Here is a 23,148-nt window from a genome sequence, read left to right on the forward strand (position 1 = left end):
CCTCCTGTAGAAACACTTTGACAGAAACGCACCGATCAGGACATTTCCAGGCCGACACTGATTCAGTATCTGACCTGCTGATTCCTGCTTCCTACCAAAGAAGACAAAATGCTTCGTTAGAGGAAAATAATCTGAATCCAGCAGAAATAATATGAGAAGAAAGTAGCAATCTTATTAGAGCAGCATAAAAATGTCACATTAAGATGAGGAACGTCGAGCATCTTGTGAAATTATACTTGGTATCAGCTTTAGAGGTAACATTTAATCTTTGAACATATCAGCATGAAATTATTGCCAGTAGCAAGACTTTGAAACAAATGTGTTTATTTCAGAGAACTGAGCTGCTCACATCAGATTCTGGAAACTAGAAGCTTTTTTCCATTTTATTTTCTCATCAAAAATAATACACATATTAATATTTCACCATACAACTCACAGAAGGGAAGATTAAAATAAAAGCCACTTAAAAAAATTTAAAATGGCAAGTAATATTTTCAAAGAGAAGAAAGCGAGCATAAAAAGATTTTATTTTAAGCCATGTTGCCCAGTTCTTCTTTTGATGCTTTAATTTAACAGAAAACTTAACATTTAGATCAAAGGTGGTGAATCGGGCCGGTTCCGATCTCCAACTAGTTGATTGGTGCAACTCTAAAAAATAAACAAAATGTTTGCGGTTTTTCTCCCACAGAAACGCAATGACTCGACAAGAAGAGCTGCTAAAATCAGCTACTTTCATCGATTTTCTCCCTGAAAGTTTCTCCATTTCCTGAACGCAGCATGAAAGGCCTTAATGAAAACCCAGACAGCAGGTGTGCCTCATCTGCTGCTCGTTAACTCCAGCCAGACCTCAATAACAGGCCTGGATCAACCAGCAATCATTTCTAAATTAGACCTTTTATGCACCTCGCCTCAAAGTAGGAAGGTTTTATCACCATCAGGTCTTAAAAAGTCAATTAAATTAAAATAAACAGCAGCTGAGAGGATAACACCGATACATCCCTGGAGTTTATGAACTTTAATTAATGAGTAAACTGCAATTAAATCTGTGTCGGGTAATTAGAAAGAGAGGAAAAACATCTTTAGCCAGGAATGGGAGAAACTAAAGCTAAAGGAACCAACAAAACTTCAGTATTACAGTAAAATTATGCTAAATTAAAGTTGATAAGTTTGTTGTTCATAAAAACTAAAACTACTTGAGTAAACTTTTTAACTAAATGTTTTACTTGAGGAATTTCTTTGATGGCTACTTTTTTTCTGTAGTTGAAGTAAAACTACTTTTACTACCAAAACTCTAGTTAAAACATGAGGAAAGTTAGCTTCCACCGTGCCCCCGGTCCCCCCGGTCCCCTCGGTCCCCTCGGTCCCCCCGGTCCCCTCGGTCCCCCCGGTCCCCTCGGTCCCCTCGGTCCCCTCGGTCCCCTCGGTCCCCTCGGTCCCCTCTGGCTCTCCAGCCACCGGGGCTCCGCCAGCCTCCACCCCGCCCAGGCCGCTCCGTTCCCGGTCACTCACCGATGGAGACCAGCTTGATGTTCTCCCGCTCCAGGAACTCCAGCGCAACAGACACGTTCTCCAGCTTCATCTGCCTGAAGTTGGGCCTCGGGTGGTACTTTCGGTACATTTTCTTCTGGCTCAGGACCTCCAGCAGGGCGATGAGCCGCAGGCCGTCCCCCAGGTCCAGCTGCAGGTCCACGATCCGCTTGTTGACGCACTTCAGGTGCTCGTTGATCCAGCGGGTGAAGGTGTTCTGCTGGATCTTCTTCCACGGAGCGTCCTCCGCCAGGTCCTTCTCTGTGGCCGGCATGTTGTTTTCTTCTTTCCCCCCGTCCGGTGGGTTCGGTTCTGGTTCTGGTTGTGGTTGAAGTGTGAGTGAAGGTGTTTCCTCGGAGCCGCCGCAACTTGGTTTGAAGTCTTCGCCTCAACTCGGCCAGACTATACGGCTGCTGATGCGTTCACTGCGGCTCGGAAATTACAACTTCCTCTGATTCACCAACGCTTTTCTTTCCGAGTTTGATATTAGAATACACAAAGCTCTCTGACTCAACTTTAACATCTGAAACTAACAGTGAGTTGATTTTTTTTTAGCATTTTTGCCAGAATGAATGAAGCAACTCTTTCACAACAAATATATACTCTTTCTTTATATTTTTTCCAAATGATTCAATTCAGTTAAAATAAAATAAAAAGATTGGAAACTATATGTAGAAGTTGTAGACGTAAATGAACTAACAAAAGCAATAAAATCTAAAATGTATCTTAATATATATATATATATATATATATATATATATATATATATATATATATATATATATATATATATATATATATATATATATATATATATATATATATATATATATATATATATATATATATATATATATATATATATATATATATATATATATATATATATATATATATATATATATATATATATATATATATATATATATATATATATATATATATATATATATATATATATATATATATATATATATATATATATTTATATATTATTGCAAATTCAAAATTGTCTTTGTAAACTTTGAAATGACTTTTGAATTTCCCTTTGGGATTGATGAAGTATTTTTGATTTTGAATCTATATGAAACAAGATATCTCATGTTTTATGTCAAAATTAACTTTGTAACTAACCTACACCACTATAACTCACTTTTAAATTATTTTATAACAAAATTACAAACGTGTCAAAATAAACATTTATATATAAAAGTGAGTTTGAGTGAAAACATTAACCTACTTTGAAATGTATTTTCTTTGTTTTCACTTCTTCCTTTTGTGAGTAAAAATAATCTAATAGAGAATTCTGGACTATTAGCAGCAAAAAACGTTTTAAAATGTATTCTGGTTGAAAATATGAAGCTTCATCACTGAGAAAAAAAAAAGAAGAGTAAAATAAAAAGGCCTTAAAGGTCCATTTTGCTTCAAATCCCCAGACTGAATCATTATCGAACATCAAGCTGCCTGGTTTCCCCTTTCTGCTGTTTCAGGCCCAGCAGATCAATAAAGTTTGATCTGATCGGCTTCGATCGATTCAGAACCAGATGAAGGTTCTGCCTCCTCATCACATTCAGTTAAAACAGCATTTCTGAGACGATTTAAAGTTAAAAAACGGAGTTTATATTAAAACCTCAGGAAGGGAAAACAGCAGAAAAAAAAGAGAACAGTTTGATTTTAGTAAAAAAAATAAATTTCATCAAAAAGAAAAAAAGAGGAAGGTGTTTATTTTTTAAAGAAGACAGTTTTAATTTTATAAGAAAAAAAGAGCAATTTGGTTTTATTAAAAATATAAAAAAATGTCCTTAAGAAAATAAGAGGAAACTGATTTTATTTAAGCAAAGAGGACAGCTTGGTTTTATTAAAAAAGGTTATTTTTTTAATAAAAAATAAAATAAAGAATATTAAAAGAGAGGAAACTTTGACTTAAAAATAACTAAAAAAACCCAGAAGTTTGGTTTATTGAAAAATAAAAACCAGTTTGGTCTTAAGAAAAGAGGGATCAGTTTGATTTTATTGAACTAAATGACAGAAAAGTTTGGTTTTATTAGGAAGAGAGAAAAGTTTGGTACAAAGAGCAGCATGAGTTTGGTTTTATAGACCAGAACATTTTGTTTTTATGAAGCTGACGTGTTTCCCTTTGTGCCGGCAGACGTAGGTTTATTTATGCGTCATCTCTAAATCCCAGACGTGTTCAGCCGCCTCCTCCTCCGGCTCCATGATTGATGCCGGGTTGCCGTGCCGAGACGCCCGGGGAGCGGCCAGGACTCGGCTCCGGACCCGTCTGCTGCTCAGGTCTTCACCGTGTCCGCACTGTAAAAACTGAACGTCTCAGAGACTCTTCATCCTTCGCTCATCAGTTTAAGAAACAGCCGAAGAAGAAAACAGAAACCCAAATTCACCAGATTTCAGGTAAAACTTTTCCACAAAAGAGAAAAACCTGTTAAATTCTTATTACTTTAAAAATATATATATATTAAAACTCACTGGTTACTACCTTACAGAAGGAGAAAGAAAAGAAAACTTGGACTAAACCATTGTAGCAGCATGATTCTTTCTTTTTCAGACGTTTTGTTGAAAATTTGCTGCCATGTTTATCATTTAATGTAGGATATTTGTCTCAAATATAGTAAATTATTTGGTACAATTCAACACAAAGGGACATTTAAGGTTGTCGTACTGCAAAAACAAGTTTTTAGACCAAATATCTCAACAAAACTAACTTATAATTAAATTTTCAGCAAGATAGAGGAGCTTGTTTTTAGGAAATAATTCTTAAATATTGATTAAATAAAAATGTCCGATTATTACACTTAGAACATTTAAAAACGTGTTACAAGTGAAATAATCTGCCAAATGAACTTAAAAAAAAATCAATTTTAAATTATTTACTGAAAACAAGTTTTATTAGATTGCTGAAAAGTTAATTGTAAGTTAGTTTTATCTTATAAGATATTTAATTAAAAATATACTAGCACTTGGTAAGAGTTGGAGTTTCAGCTCAATTATTCAGCCAAATATTTAATCCGGCTAATTATTCATCTAAAAATGATCCAAAGTGATTTTTTTTTTTTAGATTGCTGCTTCGATGCACTTTGAAGTCTGGGCTTTGGTTTTGAGCTTCAACAGAAAAATGAACCTTGTTTTTGGAAACATTTCCAGTAAAAACCCTCGTTAAGACGCGATGAAAGAGGCTGCAGGCGGGTTTGGTGGGTCAGCTTTGCTACAACTTTAATCCAAAAACATTTTTCTGCATATATTCAATAACATTTCTCTACAACAGCTCTCACTTCTCATAACTCTAAACAGTCTCAACAAAATAAATCTAGCCGCACGTCATTCATCAACCTTTTATTTTACAATTCTCTCTGTAACTTTAGTGTTTTTTCTTCAAACATCAGGAATATTTGTTCGCTGTCTTTTATTATTATTTATTTATTATTATTTGAGTCGACACGGAGACGAGACAGATTAACACGGACGATGACGAACGTTGCCCAACGTGTGAACCGACACCCACCCACAGAGCTCGTTACTGCTGAAGAATAAAAAACAAACGTTCAGAGGCCCGGCGCTACGAGTCGGCGGCCATGTTAGCTGTTTGTGACGCGCTTAGCTGTGTTAAAAAAAACCAAAACCCGACGTTAAGATTTGGACTCAAACTGTCATAAATACATTTGTTTCTCTAATCTGGACTTGAAAGTTCAATTTTCTCTGAAGATTCATAGCAGGAAGCGTTTTTTAAACTTTTTTTTGGCTCAAATATGATCCAAACTTTCCAGTTCGCTGATAAATTCTGAACATCGTGAAGATTTTCTGTTTTTATTTGCCGAAATAATGACATCGCAGTCCGACTCTTACCATCGACGGGCCTCTGGTGGTCAAAATGTGTTTTTCTCTGCACACAAACTGCGGTGTTTGTTAGTAACATCAGAGGCACTTAAACCCCCCCGATTCCTGCGCCCCCCAAAAAAACAAACAACAAAAAACCAAAACAGAAAAGTAAAAAATATTAATCTGATTTTCAACAATTTGGCTTCAAGTTTTAACCCCAAATTTCCCCGAAGAAGAACAAAAACGTGGCGCCTCAGTGTGAACGCTCTCCAGTGGGTCGTTTCCCAGACTGGTAGTGTTAACTGTTGGAGGAAGTAACCAAACGTGGAATCATCTGCTCCAAAAACAAGAACAAAACAAACAGGGAAAGCTCGTCTGTTTTTGGAGTACATGATGCAGATTTGTGATATAAATATCTGTAAATGTTTAGAAGAGAAAAAAAAACTTGAGCTGGAACGTTTCACCTTCGGCGCTTCGTCACCCGGAGAGACCCGACCAAAAGTCAGAGAATAAAAATGACAGAACTCCAAAAAAATAAACCAGGAAGTATCCGAGTCCTCTGCAGGAAACACCACCTCCACGTTCCCTCTACAATTATGTACAATCGTTCTTTTTTTCGTGTGTTTGCTTTTTTTTTTACACAAAGCGGCGCCGCGGCGTCTCAGGCGGCGCTGCTCTTGGACAGGTTGGGGTAAAGGACGGCTGCCGTCACGGCAACCATCACTGCGATGACCGGCATCCAGGGGCTCCAGCCGCTCTGTCAGGGGAAAAAAAAAACCAAAAACGGACAAAACCCGGTTAGTCAGCAGAACTGGACCCAACAAGAACCAAAGAGAGGGTCAGAAAATCATCCTGAAGGACGAGAGAAGAGATAAAAGTCAGTCCAAAAGATGATATTTACTCTCCTTTTAAATTAAAATCATGTTTCCAATCTTTTCAACGGGACCGGAAGCGGTACCGGAAACTGGAAGCGGTACCGGGTCACAATCCAGCTCAAAAAAATGAAGCGTGCTTTATAAATCGGGGGTGTCCAAAGTGTGGCCCGTGGGCCAATTTAGGCTCTTGAAATGACCTTTTTATGCCGCCAACCAGAAGTCAAGAATGGTAAAAATTTGGCCAGTAAAACTAAAAACGACTCCAGAAAAATGTTCCTGTTTTTCTTTTAATAAAATCTATTTTTATGTTTTGGATCTTTAATCATAACAGATTTTATAAAAATTTTGAGCAGGTAAAACTAAAACATGCCTACAGTTTTTATTTATTGGATTTTGTGGCCCGACTGAAATAATTTCAGGACCTTGAGAAGCTGAGAAGGGATTGGACTTTCTGTTTACTGCTACGCCTGTCGCAATAAACAAATTAATCACATGATAAATTAAAACAAACTCAATAATTTCCATTTGCCTGATTTATCGTTTCTCTCCTTCTACCAAAAACTGGATGATTAAAGTCTTGATTCTGGTTCTGTGGTCCCAACCAGTCCAACACTGTTGCTTACAGAAACTCCACAGTTCATTTTATTTGTTTATTTATTTTGGATAATTAAAATATCTTCCAGTTCCAGATGTTCCTTAGAATTGAAGGTTTATTGATTTTGAGAATGTGTTCTTGCCATTAGATTGCCACAAGATTTTTGTTTTTTGCAATAATTTCTGGGACAATTTATCATCCAGCAAAATGTGTTATGGTGACGTTTGAGCATTTTATGATAATTTAGAGTCTGAAACCTAAATAACACCAGTTCTAAACATGTTCTATGTTCTCCTGTAGACATGAGAGCTGAAGCCAGTAAAGCTGTACGAAATAAAACGTCTCAATCAGCTGCAGTGTCTGCCGTCCCGGCTGGAACTGGCTCCTGCGGGTTTGAACTCCTAAACACGATGAATTTTCTCCATCTTCTCCTCGACCAGAACGGACGTTTCTCTCCGCTTCATAAAAATCTGTCCGCACCTCGGCACCGTCCAGGTCCGGCTCGTTTATCACAGATACCTGAACGCGGTTCAGGACCGAGTCAACCTTTCAATTCTCCTGTCATCTGTTCAAACGCACAACAGATGTGCAGCTGCTGAGAACAGGCAGCGCTCTGCAAACATTGTGACATGAAGGAAAGGTTCTTGATGAGATCTTCCCCTCCGATGGTTAGGAAGGAGGAGGAATGCAAATAAGTTTAATAAAAACAACCAAAATATCCAAAAGGGAAAACCATATTTATCACTTTTGGGACTGCAGGAGACAAAAAGAAGAAATAATTAAAGAACAGAAGCAGAAAAAGAGAAAGCTGCACCAAAAAAAAAAAAAAAAAGCAAAATGCAAACGATGGAAGTGAAAATGAATCTGCCAATGGCTGCAGGAAACAAAACCCACTGAATCCGTTTGAGAACAAAACGAAAAAACCTGCAAACAAACAGCAAGGAGCAAATGGCATGCAGCAAAGAAAAGGGATTAATGAACCAACAACTCCTGCAGAAAATAAAAACAGGATGGAGGAGAGAGCCGTGGAGAACGGAGGAGATGTTGGTGATTTAAAGAGATACCAGGAGTTTGGCCTCATCACGTCCGGGCTTTGACTGGACCATTAATAACTAGATTATCATTATTACAATAAAAAAACAGTTCAGTCTTAATATGAAGGATGTCTCCTTTAGTAATGTTTCATAATTAAATTCACTAAAATCTGAGAATATTTCACAATGAAATCATTTCTGACTCAGACTTTTATTTTGAAAAGTGTTACACACTCAGGCAGATCATATTATGTAAAATTTGCTTTAACTTTAGTCATTTTATTGAGGCTAAAGTAGCTTTTACAGTGCATGGCGGTATCCCTTTAAATAAACGGTCCATGTGTTCTGGGAGTCTGCTGCCCCCTGGAGGACCTCAGTGTGAATGACGGCCAAGCGGTTAGACGCTCCACACGATGAAGATGAAGATGAAGATGAGGACATTCAGGTCAGGAGGTGAAGTCAAAGTCCTGCTGATCTCAGTTCAGGGTTCAATTTTCCCAGCCGAGTCAGTGACCCTGAACGTTACACGTTGGCTAGGCTAGTATCAATTCAGAATGCACAATATATCGATAAATTATCGTATCGGTCCGATAAACAACCAATGCTTATTATATTTGTTGTATAAATTTGCACCATGTTATTTTCAGTGAAATAATAATAATAATTATTATAAATGCACTTTTGTTGCCATGGTTTCTGGGATTTGCTTAGGGTTTTTCTCTCTTTCTGCAGGTGTAGAAGCAGATATGAACTGTTGACTTGTTTCTATCCATTCTAAATAAATTAAAGCATTTCATCAGATTAATCACACTCTGGTGCTGCGATCAATCATCATGCTGAAGTTTATCAGCTTAAAATATAAATTGCAAAAGTATAAAATAAAAAGAGTTATGGGGGGAAAAAAGTCAGAATAAAAAAACCCCACAAAGTCAGAACCAACTTTTCTTTAGTGGCCCTAATCCTCTTCCGTACGTCGCTTAGTGGAGGAAAAAGTGATGATAAACATCTGATTATTGATTTATAGTGTTGCGATCAGATCGATCTGTGACCCTGAACTGATCCCAGATTGGAACAATAACTTCACCTCAGCAGACTTTCCTTCCAGAGGTCACAGACAGACAGACGGACGGACAGATGGAGGCAGCGGGACAGACTCATGTCGGTGTGTACCTTTCTACCACAACTGGCCGAAACACCAGTACAGCAGAGCCAGGACAAGGCCCATGAATATGGCTTGGACAGGCTGCAATATGGATGGCTAGAGGGAGGAAGGGAGGGATAAGAAGAAATCAGCCAGCAAATCAACCAAACAAAACAACATGGAGGATGGAGCAGCTGCAGCGGGGCAGGAGGGGCAACAGAGGAGGGGCAACAGAGGAGGGACAACAGAGGAGGGACGGTTTACGATCTGAAACACCTGAGGAAATCAGCTGACATGAACAAATTTAAACAAACTGGTTTTATTTTATTTAACTCTGCTGAGTGAACTGAAACAAATTAAATCTGATTCTGGTCACATTATTTGACTTCAGGCATTTCCAGTGTCTGTCCAGGAGTTGAATTTATTAAAAATGCTTTTCATCCTCAGCAGAAGAAGAAAACTTTCTGCAATACTAAGGAGTAGGGTTGCCATGACGCTGGACACCAGACATTTTTAAACAATCCCATTAATAACCATGTGACAGTTTAACTTCCTTATTCATGCAAAATTAATAAGAATTCAGTCGACATTTATGTAACATTTGAAATTTCACTTTCCTGTTTCTCAAAACAAACTCAAAAAGAGCTGCGAACTAAAACAGTTTGTTGCATAATAATAACTTTACATTGTTATATTCTTATGTTGTATTTTTACTGCGCCGGTTTATCCTGGTATTTTGCAGAGCTACTGTGAAAACAGTAAAACCTATTTATTACATTTTTTAGGTAACTGTAGGACTGACTGTGTGTCGCAGCAATTAAAGTCCCCCAAACACAAACAATGCTCTAGAAAAATATTCCTATTTTAACGGCAAAGAAGTGTGAATTAAATCACTAAATTGCACACAGTAACTGTATTTTCAAATGTATTGATCAGTATTTTTTGATGCTTTCATTGAACAAACAGTGGAGAAAGTAGTAAAACTATAAAAGGGGCAGTTTGATCATTAATGGGAATTTATCGTCAAAACAAAAAATCTAAATTCTTATGACATAAAACCTATAATATACGATAAGCCCCCAAATATATCACTGATTAAATAATCTTTATAGTTTAGATTATTTTGATTATTTTGCTTTAGAGCTCAGTTTCACATAAAGACAGCGAGACGACAACAACAACCAGCTGGAAAGGAGGAAGAGGAACAGGAGAAGAAGAAGCTGCTCCGCCTCACCGACTGAACTTTAGATCATAAAAACAATCAAACAGGTCGTTCATAAATCAGCTCTGGAAAATAAAAACAAAACAAAGAGAAGGAGGGAGGAGGGATTTGGACCCGTTTAAACAAAGTTTCAAACCATTTCCTGACAGTAGCAACTACCCAGCTCTGGGGCAGTTTATGTACTTATCAATACACAATCACATTTACTTAGGTAACTTTAAAAAAATAAAAAAATAAATTAATTACTTTTAGGAGTATTTTTATTATGCTGTACTTTTGACTTTAACTATTATGAAGTATTTCTACTCTTGAGTAAAATTTCTGGATTTTCTACCCACTGAATGAAAGTCAAACATGTTTTAACCAGAAACTCACCAGAAACAAAACCTGCAGCTTCTGTTAAAGTTTCACAATTTTTACACTGAAAAAAAAATCTGATTTGATTTTAATAATTTTTTTTTTTTGCTTGATTTTGTTACCTTTATGAATTATTTAAAATGCTAAAATTTCCACTGACCTTTGTATTTTGGTTTGATGATGTAATTTTTAAAATATTAAATGATTGATAATTTGATTGGCACTTGAGTAAATTTTTACCAAATATTTTTCTACTCTTACTTGAGTAAAAACATGTTGACGTAGTGCCACTCTTACTTGAGTATATTTATTAGTACTCTGCGCAGCTCATCGATCCAAGCTGGGAGTGAAAATCCTCCAACCCAACAGCTGATTTTATTTCTGTTTGGACTCACAGAGCTGGTCTTGTCCTGCAGCAGCTTCAGGCTGCTGCGGCACTGCTCCAGCTCCTGGTGGATGTTCAGCTTCTCCTGCTCCGTCTTCTCGTAGCGCCGCCGCAGGTCAAACAGCTGAGACTGAGTGTCCTCATACTGCAGCGGGGCGAGAGAGAGCAGACCTACGTCACTTCCTCTCTGCAAACCGCCGTGGCGAACGGCGGATGTGTGGCGTACCTCTTTCTGCAGGGTGTGTGTTCGGGCCTGGGCCTGGTCCAGCTGCGTCTTCAGCCGGCTGGCGTCCTCCAGGTGCTGGTTCTCCAGAGAACCCAGTTTGTCCTGCAGAACCTCTTTCCGCTTCTCCAGAGACTCCAGACTGCTGCTGAGGACCAGACTCTGCTCCCTGGTGCTGGAAACCACAGGAAACGACACATTCTAGTCCAGAACCGGAACCGGTAACCCACCATCAGAACTCAAAGTTAAAGGGCTGGACGATATAAGCCTTTCTATCCTAAGCAAATATCCTGAGACATTGGAAATAAGACAAAACTAAGTTACAAGTAACTTTTCAGTTGCTTGTTTAGCGTCAATAATTCCTTAATGTTGGTGGAAAAGTTCCAGTCTCATGGTCAGATTATTTCACCTATAAAAACATTTTTCTTATGAGTGAAATAATCTGCAGGTGGAACCAGTACTTTTTCATCGATACTAAGGAATTACTGATTTATAAAAATAGCTCCTATCCAGCTGAAAAGTTACTTCAAAGTTAGTTTTGTCTTATTTCAAATGTACTGAAGTTCTGCACTAGAAACTGAACCAAAAATTGTTGGTAATATTTTTCATTTCAATATTTTTCAGAAACACCAGCTTTATTCTTTGTATATGAAATTAAAAGGCCAAATTTCAAAAAGTCACAACTGAAACATTTCTACAAAGATTTTTACGTTTTATTTCATCATTTTGTGCTTTAATAAGAGCGCAGCTCTTTCTACAGACGTTGAGCGGACTTTGTGTTGGTACCTGCTGAGCTCCGCCTCCAGGTGCTGCAGTTTGTCCGTCAGGTCTCTCCGCTCGGCTCTCAGACCGTCACAGTCCTGCTGCAGAGACGCACAGCACTGCTGCAAAGATGCACACTCCTCTGGAAGAGAAAACAGAAAACGGCCGTGAAGCTTTCCGCGGCGCAGCCGGATGTCGGTGCAGCCGGATGTCGGCGTGGGCGCCACCTTGCAGCTGGCTGGCCGTGTTCTGCTGCTGCTGCTGCTGAGCAAAGGCCTCCTGCAGCCGGCTGATCTCCTCCTCGTACTTGGCCGCCGTGCTCCTCCAATGCTCCAGCTCCGTGCGCACGCCGCCCAGGTCCGCCTGCAGGGCGGCGATCTCGCGCTCACGCTCGGCTGTGGCAGTCTCCATGGCGTGTCGCAGGACGAGAATCTGACAGCCGGAACAGAACCAGGGTGAGTGGATCCACCAAGATTCACCAAGGCAAATTCAAGACTTTTTAAGACCTTCCTGGATGAAATGTAAGACCTGAATCCACATCATCCGACCAACCAGCAATAAATTTACACTCAGCCCGTTATAGACTATTGTTAACATTCAAAACTTTTGCACGTGTGCACAATGTTGGAGACAAAAAGACGATTCTTTTGCAGGCCGTTTGTAGCGGCGCTGCAGCAGCAGAACAACTCTGTTAGCTAAAAGAAACCCGGACATGTTGTTTTTTTAATTGAGTGCGTCACAGCAAAAGGAAAAATAATCCAGAAAACTGTTGAATTTGTTTTTTCACTCTGTCTCACCTATGCTACAAAAGATTTGTTTCCATAGCAACTGAAACAACATATACAGTATATCAGGATTCAACCCCCCACAAATACTCAAACATTTCTGACACAAAAAAACAGAACATTCAGTCCGTTACAGTTTTATATATTTAGGCCTGATGTTTATTTTGTGATTATTAATAAGTGATCGCTGCAGTTCATTAACTACAGCTGCTATTAGCTAATCCAGCAGTGCAGTGGGTGATCAGCTAACTTAAACACCTGCTCTACTCAGGATCTGTCAGAGTTACAGCTAGCATGGGCTTGTTAGCAGTTAGCGGTAGCTGCAACCGCTTTGAGTCACAGAACGCAACAAAGATGTTCTCAAAGTTTTACATGACAGGAAGTTCCTGCAAGAGACAAAAAATTAACAGAATATTCAAGATTACGTTGGAAGACAAATTTTTGGCAAAAATATTGTCAGACGACAGGAATCCATGCAGAGACATGTTGAAACTGGTGTCAAAGATTTGTGCTGTGTGAATGTTTTGTTTTAGTTTTCAGGCGGAGCAGCCGTACCTCCTCCTGGGCGGAGTACAGATCCTCCCTGGTGCTGCAGATGGTGCTCTCCCTCTGCTCCCTCAGGGCCTCCATGTCGGCCTGCAGCTTCCCGAGCTGAGCTGCACCACACAGAGCCAGGGGAAAGGTCAGACCCAGACTCGTCCGCCGCATGTTTGCCTAACGCGCGTACTCACTCTGCAGGTACTGGATCTGTTTGGTCGACTCCTCGGTCAGCTTGGAGTTACTCCTCCTCTCATCCTCCAGCAGAGCTGCAGACGGAGAGTCGCAACACTTCGACATTAAAGCATGAAGAGCCAGAAGACGGCTGTCTGATCAGTCAGAGGGAATCTACCTTGTAGCTCCAGACATTTCTGCTTCCCGGTGTTGGCCAAGTCCTGGGCTTCCAGAAGTTCTCTGTGCAGGTAGCTGATGACGTTCTCCGTGTCTCCAGCGTCCAGACCGGCTCGATTCAACTCCGCTAAAAACACAGATACAACCATTCAGAGCAACGCAACTAACTGTTATTTTAGTCATCAATTATTAACAAACTGGCACATTCTGCAGAATGAAATCAGAAACATTTTATTGCCCAAATGCAATAAAATATTCCCTCAGTAAATGCTTGATCATTTGTAATAAACAATGATTTAAATCAAGCGTAGGGCTAATCTGGTGATTATTTTTTGGATTAACTGATTAATAGCAGAAAACCCTGATAGGATTTGTTTTATTTTTGTTTAGTTTTTTACATGATTTGAACCAGGAAGTTGAAACACTGGGAAGAACAGATTTACAGACAAAAGGATTTTCTTATTTTAAATTTAAATGTACAGATTTTTTGGCTTCATTGAAGCTCAGAGTTTCATTCTTTCATCAAATTGCCGTTTTGAAGTCTGTGTATTCCAATTAACCAGTTACTACAATAGTTTACGATTATTTCAATAATCGATTAATCACAAATAATTTCTTAAGCACAACAACGAACATGTAAAAAGCAACATTTCCCTTTAAACCGTTTTCAGACTGAAATCTTCAGCCGCTCTCAGGACATGTAAGTTTAAACCACCAGCCGTTAGCCGGATCCGTTTGGCTGGATTTTAAAATCTAAAACATTTCTGCAAATCAGTTGACCAAACTACTACCAGGTCTCATTCACTTTTCAAGGTAAAAACTTTTCCAAAACCATTTTGGAGATGAAAACAATACAAATGAACTACAGAAAACATAATTCATTAATAAAGTCTTGTGACACGGTTAACTAAAATACAGCAAAAATTTATGTTTGAATCTCCTTTTTTCTCCACAGCGAGGAAAAAATTGCATCTTTGTTTTTTTTATCAGGTGTATGAAAATATCTGGCATTAACTGTAAATAACGTTTTCCAAATTTAAGCTTTTAATCTAAGGTTAGATTCCACTTTATTACAAAACAGTTTGATAAATACTTTCAGGGACTTTAAAAAGAAATCAAGTACTTTCCAAATCTGTCAGTTCTGCATAAACTAGAACCACAGCTGGAGTTAAAGCTGATCCAGGAGGATCCAGAGGTCTAAAAGCAGCTAAACTCAACGTTTTTAAAGTGTTTATATCAGAGACTCATCATCCATAACTCAAAAACATAAAAAATCTGGATAAACTGGATGTTTGATGTGGAAAATCAAAAGATACATTTAGGTGAAAAACAGTAAATAAATCACGATTTTTGTTTTATATATTTGTATCATTTAGAAAACTGAATAAAGTCTGAACACGTGTTTTTTTTTCTGCCCCAAACCTGAAAAGCGTTACCTTTGAGGAGTGCGACTCGGTTCTGGGGTTCGTTCAGCTCCTGGTCGTTCATGTTGCCGTCTGAAACCAACAGACAGGACATGAAACCAAATAAAAACACATTATGAGGCGCAATCAAAATCATTCCTGGAAACCGCAGCTTCGAAAGCGGAGCTACGACCAACCAGGCGTTTTTCACAGCTGAATGGTTGCCATGGAGACAAAAGGATTTCTCAAACACGCATGACAGAATCAAGGCAACACTCTGGGTTTGAGGGAATAACTTTATAACATGATGGAGAGCTAAAAAACAAAAGTAAATTTCTTTAAAAATGAAATCCGTCTCCCTGATCTCTGCTGACCTGACATGTCGTCGCTGCTCCGGTCTTTGCTGGGACTCAGCGTGTCGGACATGTCGGATTCTTTGGCGTCCATCTGGTTTCCTGTTGGGAGCAGAACGAGAGCAGAACGTGAGCAGAACGTGAGCGCGCTCAGGTGAGGTCGTTAAAGGTGCGTTGCGTCAGAGAGCTTCACCTTTGAGGCGGTCGGTGCTGGCCAGCAGGTCGTCTTCTGGCGCCTGGTTGTTCTGCAGGTGGGCGTCCATCACTTCTGCAAACATCCAGGAACAGTCCTGTTTTATCATCATCGATGCTAATTTACAGTTAGCTTCTTTGTTTTATCCTGAATCAGAGCCAATATATTAATTTGTACAATGATATCATTTATGTAATAAAATAATTACTCTGGGTTCTTTTAGAAACTCTAGAATTTGTTACATTTATAGCAGACTAAAATAATAGTCTTTTGTAAGCCTGTTGAAATAAGCAATTAATCACATGATCAATTAAAACGAGTTTAGTACTTTCCATTTTGATCCATTCAATATTTTTTTCAAGGACCATTTTGCTTACAAAGACTAATTGTTCATTTTTGATTATGGTTTCTTATTTCATTTTTATTTGTTGCTTTTGGTTGTTATTTTAGATACTTAAAAGTGTGGAGTGCAGTGATGTCAGTAACGCGTTACTGACGTCGAGTAATCGAGTAATCTAACGCGTTGCTATTTCAAATCCAGTAGTCAGACTATAGTTACTTATCAAAATCATTTTTGCGTTACTATCTTCTTTTGATATTGAATCGTATTTCCTCTACTCGTCTTGTCGAGTGACCGACGTCTCTATGCGACAGAAAAGTAAACAATGGAGGGAGATGCACATTTTGTTGGTGGAAAAACTGTATATATATACACATATTGATATAGATACAGTATATATAGATATTTTATATTTATAAAGATGTCTATTTACAGATTTATAAATATATCTACAAATTCATATAAATCTATATATATATATATATATATATATATATATATATATATATATATATATATATATATATATATATATATATATAGGCGGGTTCACCCTGGACAGGTCGCCAGTCTGTCGCAGGGCAACACAGAGACATACAACCATTCACACACACACACTCACACCTAGAGAGAATTTAGAGACTAATTAACCTGACAGTCATGTTTTTGGACTGTGGGAGGAAGCCGGAGAACCCGGAGAGAACCCACCATGCACAGGGAGAACATGCAAACTCCATGCAGAAAGACCCCGGGCCGGGAATCGAACTCAGGACCTTCTTGCTGCAAGGCAACAGCTCTACCAACTGCGCCACTGTGCAGCCCCTGATAGATATACATATCTATATAGATATGTATATCTATATAGATAGATAAATATGAATATCTGAATGAATTTATAATATCTAAATTCATATATTATATTTATAAAGATATATATATATATATATACATAGATATGTATATCTATATATATCTTTATAAATATAATATATAGATTTATCTATATATAGCTATATAGATATAGATATATATACATCTACAAATTCATATATATATATATATATATATATATATATATATATATATGAATTTAGATATATATATTTATATATATGAATTTAGATATATATATTTATATCTTGCCCAGAAAGATAACTAGTTTTCACATTTTTTTCCCAGTTTGTATAAGTTTAGACTTCTAAAAGTCTCTTTTTGTTCCATGTTTTTTGCATTTTCTTTTTCCAAATCTCCCATTAATTATTAAATGTGGTTTTCTTATTTTCTGTTTAGAATTAGAAATAAAACTCTTCCAATGGATGAACATGAGTACTGACGTTGTTGAACGTGGGGGAAGCCGGAGCACCCGGAGTGAACCCACAGCTACACAGGGAGACGTTTCCCACCGTGCAGTCCTGGCTTTTTAATATTGAAATGTCCAATTAACAACAACTGTAGCTCTTCTCCCAAATCCCACCAATCACCCAACCCACACCTGGCCCCTCCCTCTTTTAAACCTGATAATCTGGAGACATAAAGTGTCTACGCTGTTTGGCCTTTTCTTCAGTCTTTAAACTGGCGCAGACAGGATGGAGTCACAGCCTTTTTGAATCGCCTCCACAGAGAAATCTTCGTCTTTGGACTCTCTTCTTCTTCTTCAGAGACTTTGTTCTGTTCATCTGACTCTTCAGATGGTTGAGTCTCTGATTGCTGAGGTCTCTGGATTTGATCTTCATTTACTGTAACCTCTGTCTGTGGAGGCGATGTTCTCAGTTTTTCTGTAAGAACTACAGGATCCTTACCCATTACATCTTCTGACACTGTGACTAGTTTTATCTCTGTTTCCTCTAAAGCTGTCTGTGGGATCTCTGGTGCTGTTTCTACATCAGGTTTTGGTGTCTCTGTGTTTTGGACCAAGTTTTGATCAGTCACTGCTGGCTTTGAATTGTTTTCCAGTTCAGATTTCAATGCTGTCTTTCTCTTTTTCTTACATTTTGTTTTGATCTTTGGTCTTTTCTCAACCTGATGATCCCCAATTGGTTGTTTTTCAGGGACCATTTCTTCTTCAGTCGCCTGCTGCAGTTTATCAATCACCTTTTCATTTTTATGAATCTCGATAATAATAGTAGCTCTCTGATCCCCGATGATTTCCAGCATTGAAACTTCTTCTTGTTCCTTGTTTTTTATAGAAACTTTCTCTTTGTTGGCTGTTTCTAATTCAGAGGCAGCTTTCTTTGCAGACTTTCTCCTCTTCTTACCTGCTGATCTCTTCAATCCCTTGGTCTGCCCATCCTGATGCCCATCCTGATGCCCATCCTGATGCCCATCCTGATGCCCATCCTGTTGTGTCTCAGACGACTGTTCTTGGATCAGTAAATGGAGCTCAGTTTGTGTCGAGATCGTTTGATAATCTGGTTTTAACTGGCATCCGGATTCCAACACATCTTCCTCAGTTTGAGTTGAAATCGTTCCACAGACTGGTTTCCAGTGACTTCTGGTTCCCAGCTCATCCATCTCTGTTTGTGTTGAAACGGTTTTAAGGACTGGTTTCAACTGGGAACTGGTTTCTGGTTCCTCCATCTCTGTTTGTGTTGAAACCGTTTTAAAGACTGGTTTTAACTGGGAACTGGTTTCTGGTTCCTCCATCTCTGTTTGTGTTGAAACCGTTTTAAAGACTGGTTTTAACTGGGAACTGGTTTCTGGTTCCTCCGTCTCTGTCTGAGTTGAAGTTGACTGAAAACTGACTGGTTTCTGTTTTAGGTTTTCCTCTGAATCAGTCTGAGTTTGAACAGAAACTGTTGTTTTCCTGCTTTGCTGTCTCTCTGAGAGGACTTTGCTCAGCAGATCTTTCTGCTGTTTTAGTTTTGCACTCAGTTTTTTATTTGTATCAAACATCTCGTCAAGCTGATTCATTAAATATTTCCTAAATTTGATGTGTTCCAGTTCAGTCTTCATAAATTTAGCAGCACATGTACACTTTGGTTGACTTGTTGTCAAGGAAGCTTCCTCATTACTTTTTTGTGCTGCCATTGAAACATTTTTCGTTTCAATATTCCCAGCAATAAAAGTTATATCCACATGAGGTTCTGACTTGGGCAGCGTTTTCCAAAACATCTTATTTCCGCTGCTGGGCGAAGCTGCCTGAAGACTTTGGTTTTCCAGCAGAGGTCCATTATCAATGTCAGTGTTTCCAGTAAAAAAAGACAGATCTATGGTGGCATCAGGCTCGGGAAAAGATTTCCACAACAGTGGCGTCTTCTTGACACGCTTAGCCTTTGATTGTTTTTCCTCTTTCTGATCCTGTTTCCTCTGTGGTTTGGAGACGTCGTTGTTTTCCGTCACCAGTTGTGTTACAGAAATCACAGTTTCCTCTGTGCAAATATCCTTATTAAAAAAATCGTCCTGATCTTCTTCTTCAGGCAGAGAAGTCTCCAGCTTTTCAACATTTTCAGTGTCTGATTTAAGGGGCTGTTCCTCCTCTGTTGTCTCCTGAGGTACAGAGATCGATTCTTGTTTGGTATCCAGTGAAGTTTCTTCCGTTCCAGTAATCTCAGAGGAAATCCGTTTGTCAACAGGGGCGTGTGTCTCCAACCAGACACTGAACGGGATCTTCTTCTTCTTATTGCGCCTGGTTCTTGGTGGCTGTTCCTTCTCTGCTGTTTCTATTTTCTCCTGCCCTCCAACGGTGGACTCTTCTCCGCTGACCAGGGATTCGTTCTGCTTCTCAATGTTTCCAGCAGAAATCTCTTGGTCAGCTGGGGCGTGTTCCTCTGAGCAGGTTTTAGTTGGTACCAGGTTCTCCACAATAGGCTCACTGTCAGGTGTCGGTCTGTCCCCTTTCTGATCGACTACCTCCAGAGGTTTGGCGATCGATCCATTTTCCATTACAGATGAAGCCTCCTGCTGTTCAATATTCTCAGCAGAAGTTTTCATCTCTTGCTGCTCCAACCAGACAGCAAAAGGCACCTTCTTCCTCTTGCGCTTGGGTCGGTTGGGTATCTGCAATTCCCTTTCAATGATCTCGAGTTCAGTCTCTTCGATGCTACGTTGGTTGGTCTCCATCGTAAGCTTTGCTTCTTTCAGGTTCTAAGCAAAAATCAAATCTCTAGAATCTCGGTTAAGATTTCACGTTAAGTTTGATGTAAATTACCAAAGGAAATTTGCACCAAACAAAGTTGTAAATCTGTAAACTGCTAAAGATATTCTGTATGTATCAACAAGGCTTCTAAAGGCTGTGATGAAAGTTGATGATGTGAGGAGCTTATATAATAGCTGGTGATGTCAGAAATCTGCCTTTGGAGTCACGTTGTGATGTCACATTGTGATGTCACATTTTGATGTCACAGTGTCGTTTGATATTCAGAGCGGGCTTGTCTGATGGATTTTTTTTTTTATTAACAGGACGGATGCGCGCGCAACCTGACTGCAGAAAGAGTCGGTGGGTTTTTAAACTGTCACTGGTTGCCATAGTTACCAGTGACGTGCGGTCAGGGGACGCAAGTGAGCCAGTACTGTGGAGTAATTCTTTTTTATTTAGCTTAACCAATTATGATTAATTTTTTCTTCAAAACTGCAGAAGTTTCGCATTTTCCCATTCAAATGCTCGGAAGTGAAGTGAGGCAGCAGCAGCTGAGACTCACCTGATTGATCAACCTCTCGCTAACTGCCATTATGAGAGAAAGCTCCTCCTGTCTGTACGTCACCAATAAAATGGTTAAAAAACATTTCATATCTGAACTGATTTTCCATAATTTAGCTTATATATATAATGTACAGTGTTTTTTGTCGCCAGCTGTGTGTGTAACGTGTTTCGTGGCTGAGAAGCGAACAGAAACGGCAGAGAACAGATTGGAGGTGAGGCAGGCAGTTCTCTTGCCTCATGGCAGGGGGCGCTCATGATCCCAGATATTGTGACTCCACAACTGCAGAGTAAGAGACAGTAACAGCGAGCTAGCCATGGAGTTAGCCATACAGTAAAGTGCAGCGATATATTTATAGTTTTCTCCTCTTACCACAGCAATCGCTTATTAATAATCGCAAAATAAACATTAAGCCTAAAACCAGACCACTGCAACAAACTGAATGTTGTGTAACCCCCATATATGCGCATAATGTTATTGTTAGTAGTATTTTATATTTTATTTGCATTGGATTTTGTTTTGTAATTTAATACACCAGCAAATCAAATTTTAATTTAGGGTTTTCTTTTCCTACCAGAAACCGAAAGTAGGTGGCTTGTGAGCAGTGATGTCAGTAACGCGTTAATTCATAACGTGTTACTGACGTCGGACCACTTTTCTTAGTAACCAGTAATCTAACGCGTTGCTATTTCAAATCCAGTAGTCAGACTACAGTTACTTATCAAAATCACTGTGCGTTACTATCTTCTTTTGTAATTTAATCGTATTTCCTCGACTCGTCTTGTCGAGTGACCGACGTCTCTATGCGACAGAAATGTAAACAATGGAGGGAGATGCGCATTTTGTTGGAGGAAAAACTGGAACTATTTTGAGTTTCTGTCACCAAGTCCGTTTGTTATAAGCGGCTTTGGGCTTCATTTTTTTAAAGTCGCTTACAAATTTAATGAGTGGCGGGTTGCGCCTTTTTGGGATCGTTTTTGAACGTGAAGTTACTCATTTGGGCTTGGAAATGAGCAGAGACTCATAATAAATCCCAGAATTTGTCTGTCATTAAGGTAGTTTTAGTCAGTCTCTCCTGTTCATCATTTCCTGAATGATCCGTCCCGCTGTGTCTTTGTTAATGTCAACTTAATATATTACCTCTGAATGACGTCGAGCTTCACGTTGCGCTCCAGAAAACTGCAAACATCGATTCCAATATGAACAGCGCAATAAACGTAAAAACAGCCACGAATAAACGTGTCCGTAGTTGGCAATAGTTATAATGGCAACTTAACGCCACTATAATTATTAATATTAAGATAAATGTCACAAATCTGTGCAGCCATCTGAGCTGTGAGCTGCAGGAGGAGCTCTGTGCGCTGTGACACCAAACGCAGGGCCGTAACGCAGAACCTGGAGGTTGGGGGGCGGAGGGGGACTTTAAAATCCTACTTAGAGTTTTCCAGACAACAGTGGACCACACAAATTACTCACATTTTTTATTTTTTGTACAATCTCCTCTTCAGTTCAGCCTTATCAGTGGAGACACATTGTTGATGTTACCATTATAAAATAAATTACAATTAAGAATTGGCAAAGATCAATGTGATTTTCACAGGAGGCAGAGCGTTGTTGTTAGCAGCTGCTGAAAGTAACTAAAAAGTTACTTTTAGTGTAACTTAGTTACTTTCCAAATCAAGTAGTCAGTAATATAACTAAGTTACTTTTTCAAGGAGTAATCAGTAGTCCGATTAAAGTTACTTTTTCAAAGAAACTACGCCATCACTGGTGGAATGTTCCTTGCAAAATTAAAGTTTGTCGTCTTACAGGGAGAAATTGCATTATCATGCCAATATCTTTATACGATATGGAAATGGTATCAAAATAATAATTTTCCTCTTTATCACAATCATTTCTGGGACAATTTAGCAAAATTTGTCTTTCCTCTGGCATTCATGTAGCATGGTGGAACAGTAAAATATAACCTTTGATTTAAAACCATGCCTTTGGTTAAATTAAAGTTTACTACATAAAACATTTGGCATGTTGGATGCCATAATATTTCTAAAAAAAGCATAAAAGGGGAATTTCAACCTTATTTCTAACCGAGCAGGTTGACTCCTACCATCAAAGTTGGCCAGTTTGTGTATCGAAGAGCAGACGTTCTCCTTCAGCTGCTTGACGGCTGCAACAAAGAGAACAGAAACAAAACAAGTTTGTTGACAAGAATAAAAATATACAAAGAATTTGAAGTATTCTTTTATCTCCAGGCAGAAATTGTATGAAATTGCAGCATCAGTAGTTGATCAGTGGAGGAATTAACTCTGAATTCATTGGGATAAAAACCTCTAAAAGGCTGATCAGGAAGTGAGGCAGTTAGTTCCTGAAGGAGCAAAGATGTACGTCATGCTAACCGGTTTTAGCAGCATCACAAACTTTGTTGCTTCGGTTTCTATGGCAACACTTCCCTCTGTGCTTGTATTATTGTTCGGAGAGGTCAGACGCTGACTTATAATTTTACTGAGGACCAAACTGACCGGCTAACGAGTCACTGCCGATCTGTAGTTGTCGTTTTCTTGCGTTAGCGATGATTAGCTCCGTCACTTCGCATCAAA

The 23,148-nt window shown here is 38.8% G+C and overlaps 2 protein-coding genes across 8 annotated transcripts in view; both read right to left on the bottom strand.

The window, feature by feature from the left end:
• Positions 1-1,905, bottom strand: part of LOC122834763 (filamin-B) — a 63,997-nt gene extending 62,092 nt beyond the window's left edge. Inside the window, exon 1 of the mRNA XM_044123484.1 lies at positions 1,510-1,905. Coding sequence (XP_043979419.1) covers positions 1,510-1,801 — 292 coding nt within the window. The 5' untranslated portion in view covers positions 1,802-1,905. The remainder of the gene's footprint in view (positions 1-1,509) is intronic.
• A 2,824-nt stretch (positions 1,906-4,729) lies between these two features.
• slmapa (sarcolemma associated protein a) overlaps positions 4,730-23,148 on the bottom strand; it is a 64,365-nt gene continuing 45,946 nt past the window's right edge. For 5 of the 7 annotated variants that reach the window (XM_044121128.1, XM_044121131.1, XM_044121129.1 and 2 more), the window contains 12 exons: positions 22,659-22,718; positions 15,575-15,649; positions 15,403-15,483; positions 15,062-15,121; positions 13,627-13,752; positions 13,469-13,543; positions 13,293-13,393; positions 12,180-12,384; positions 11,977-12,094; positions 11,194-11,365; positions 10,978-11,112; positions 4,730-6,115 (listed from right to left, as the gene is read on the bottom strand). In XM_044121128.1, coding sequence (XP_043977063.1) covers positions 6,020-6,115; positions 10,978-11,112; positions 11,194-11,365; positions 11,977-12,094; positions 12,180-12,384; positions 13,293-13,393; positions 13,469-13,543; positions 13,627-13,752; positions 15,062-15,121; positions 15,403-15,483; positions 15,575-15,649; positions 22,659-22,718 — 1,304 coding nt within the window. In that variant the 3' untranslated portion in view covers positions 4,730-6,019. Of the gene's footprint in view, positions 6,116-9,032; positions 9,121-10,977; positions 11,113-11,193; positions 11,366-11,976; positions 12,095-12,179; positions 12,385-13,292; positions 13,394-13,468; positions 13,544-13,626; positions 13,753-15,061; positions 15,122-15,402; positions 15,484-15,574; positions 15,650-22,658; positions 22,719-23,148 lie in introns of all 7 variants that reach the window. The other 2 variants (XM_044121132.1, XM_044121127.1) reach the window with 1 other exon arrangement.

This window comes from Gambusia affinis, linkage group LG07 (genome assembly GCF_019740435.1).
Source record: "Gambusia affinis linkage group LG07, SWU_Gaff_1.0, whole genome shotgun sequence".
Lineage (NCBI taxonomy): Eukaryota > Metazoa > Chordata > Actinopteri > Cyprinodontiformes > Poeciliidae > Gambusia > Gambusia affinis.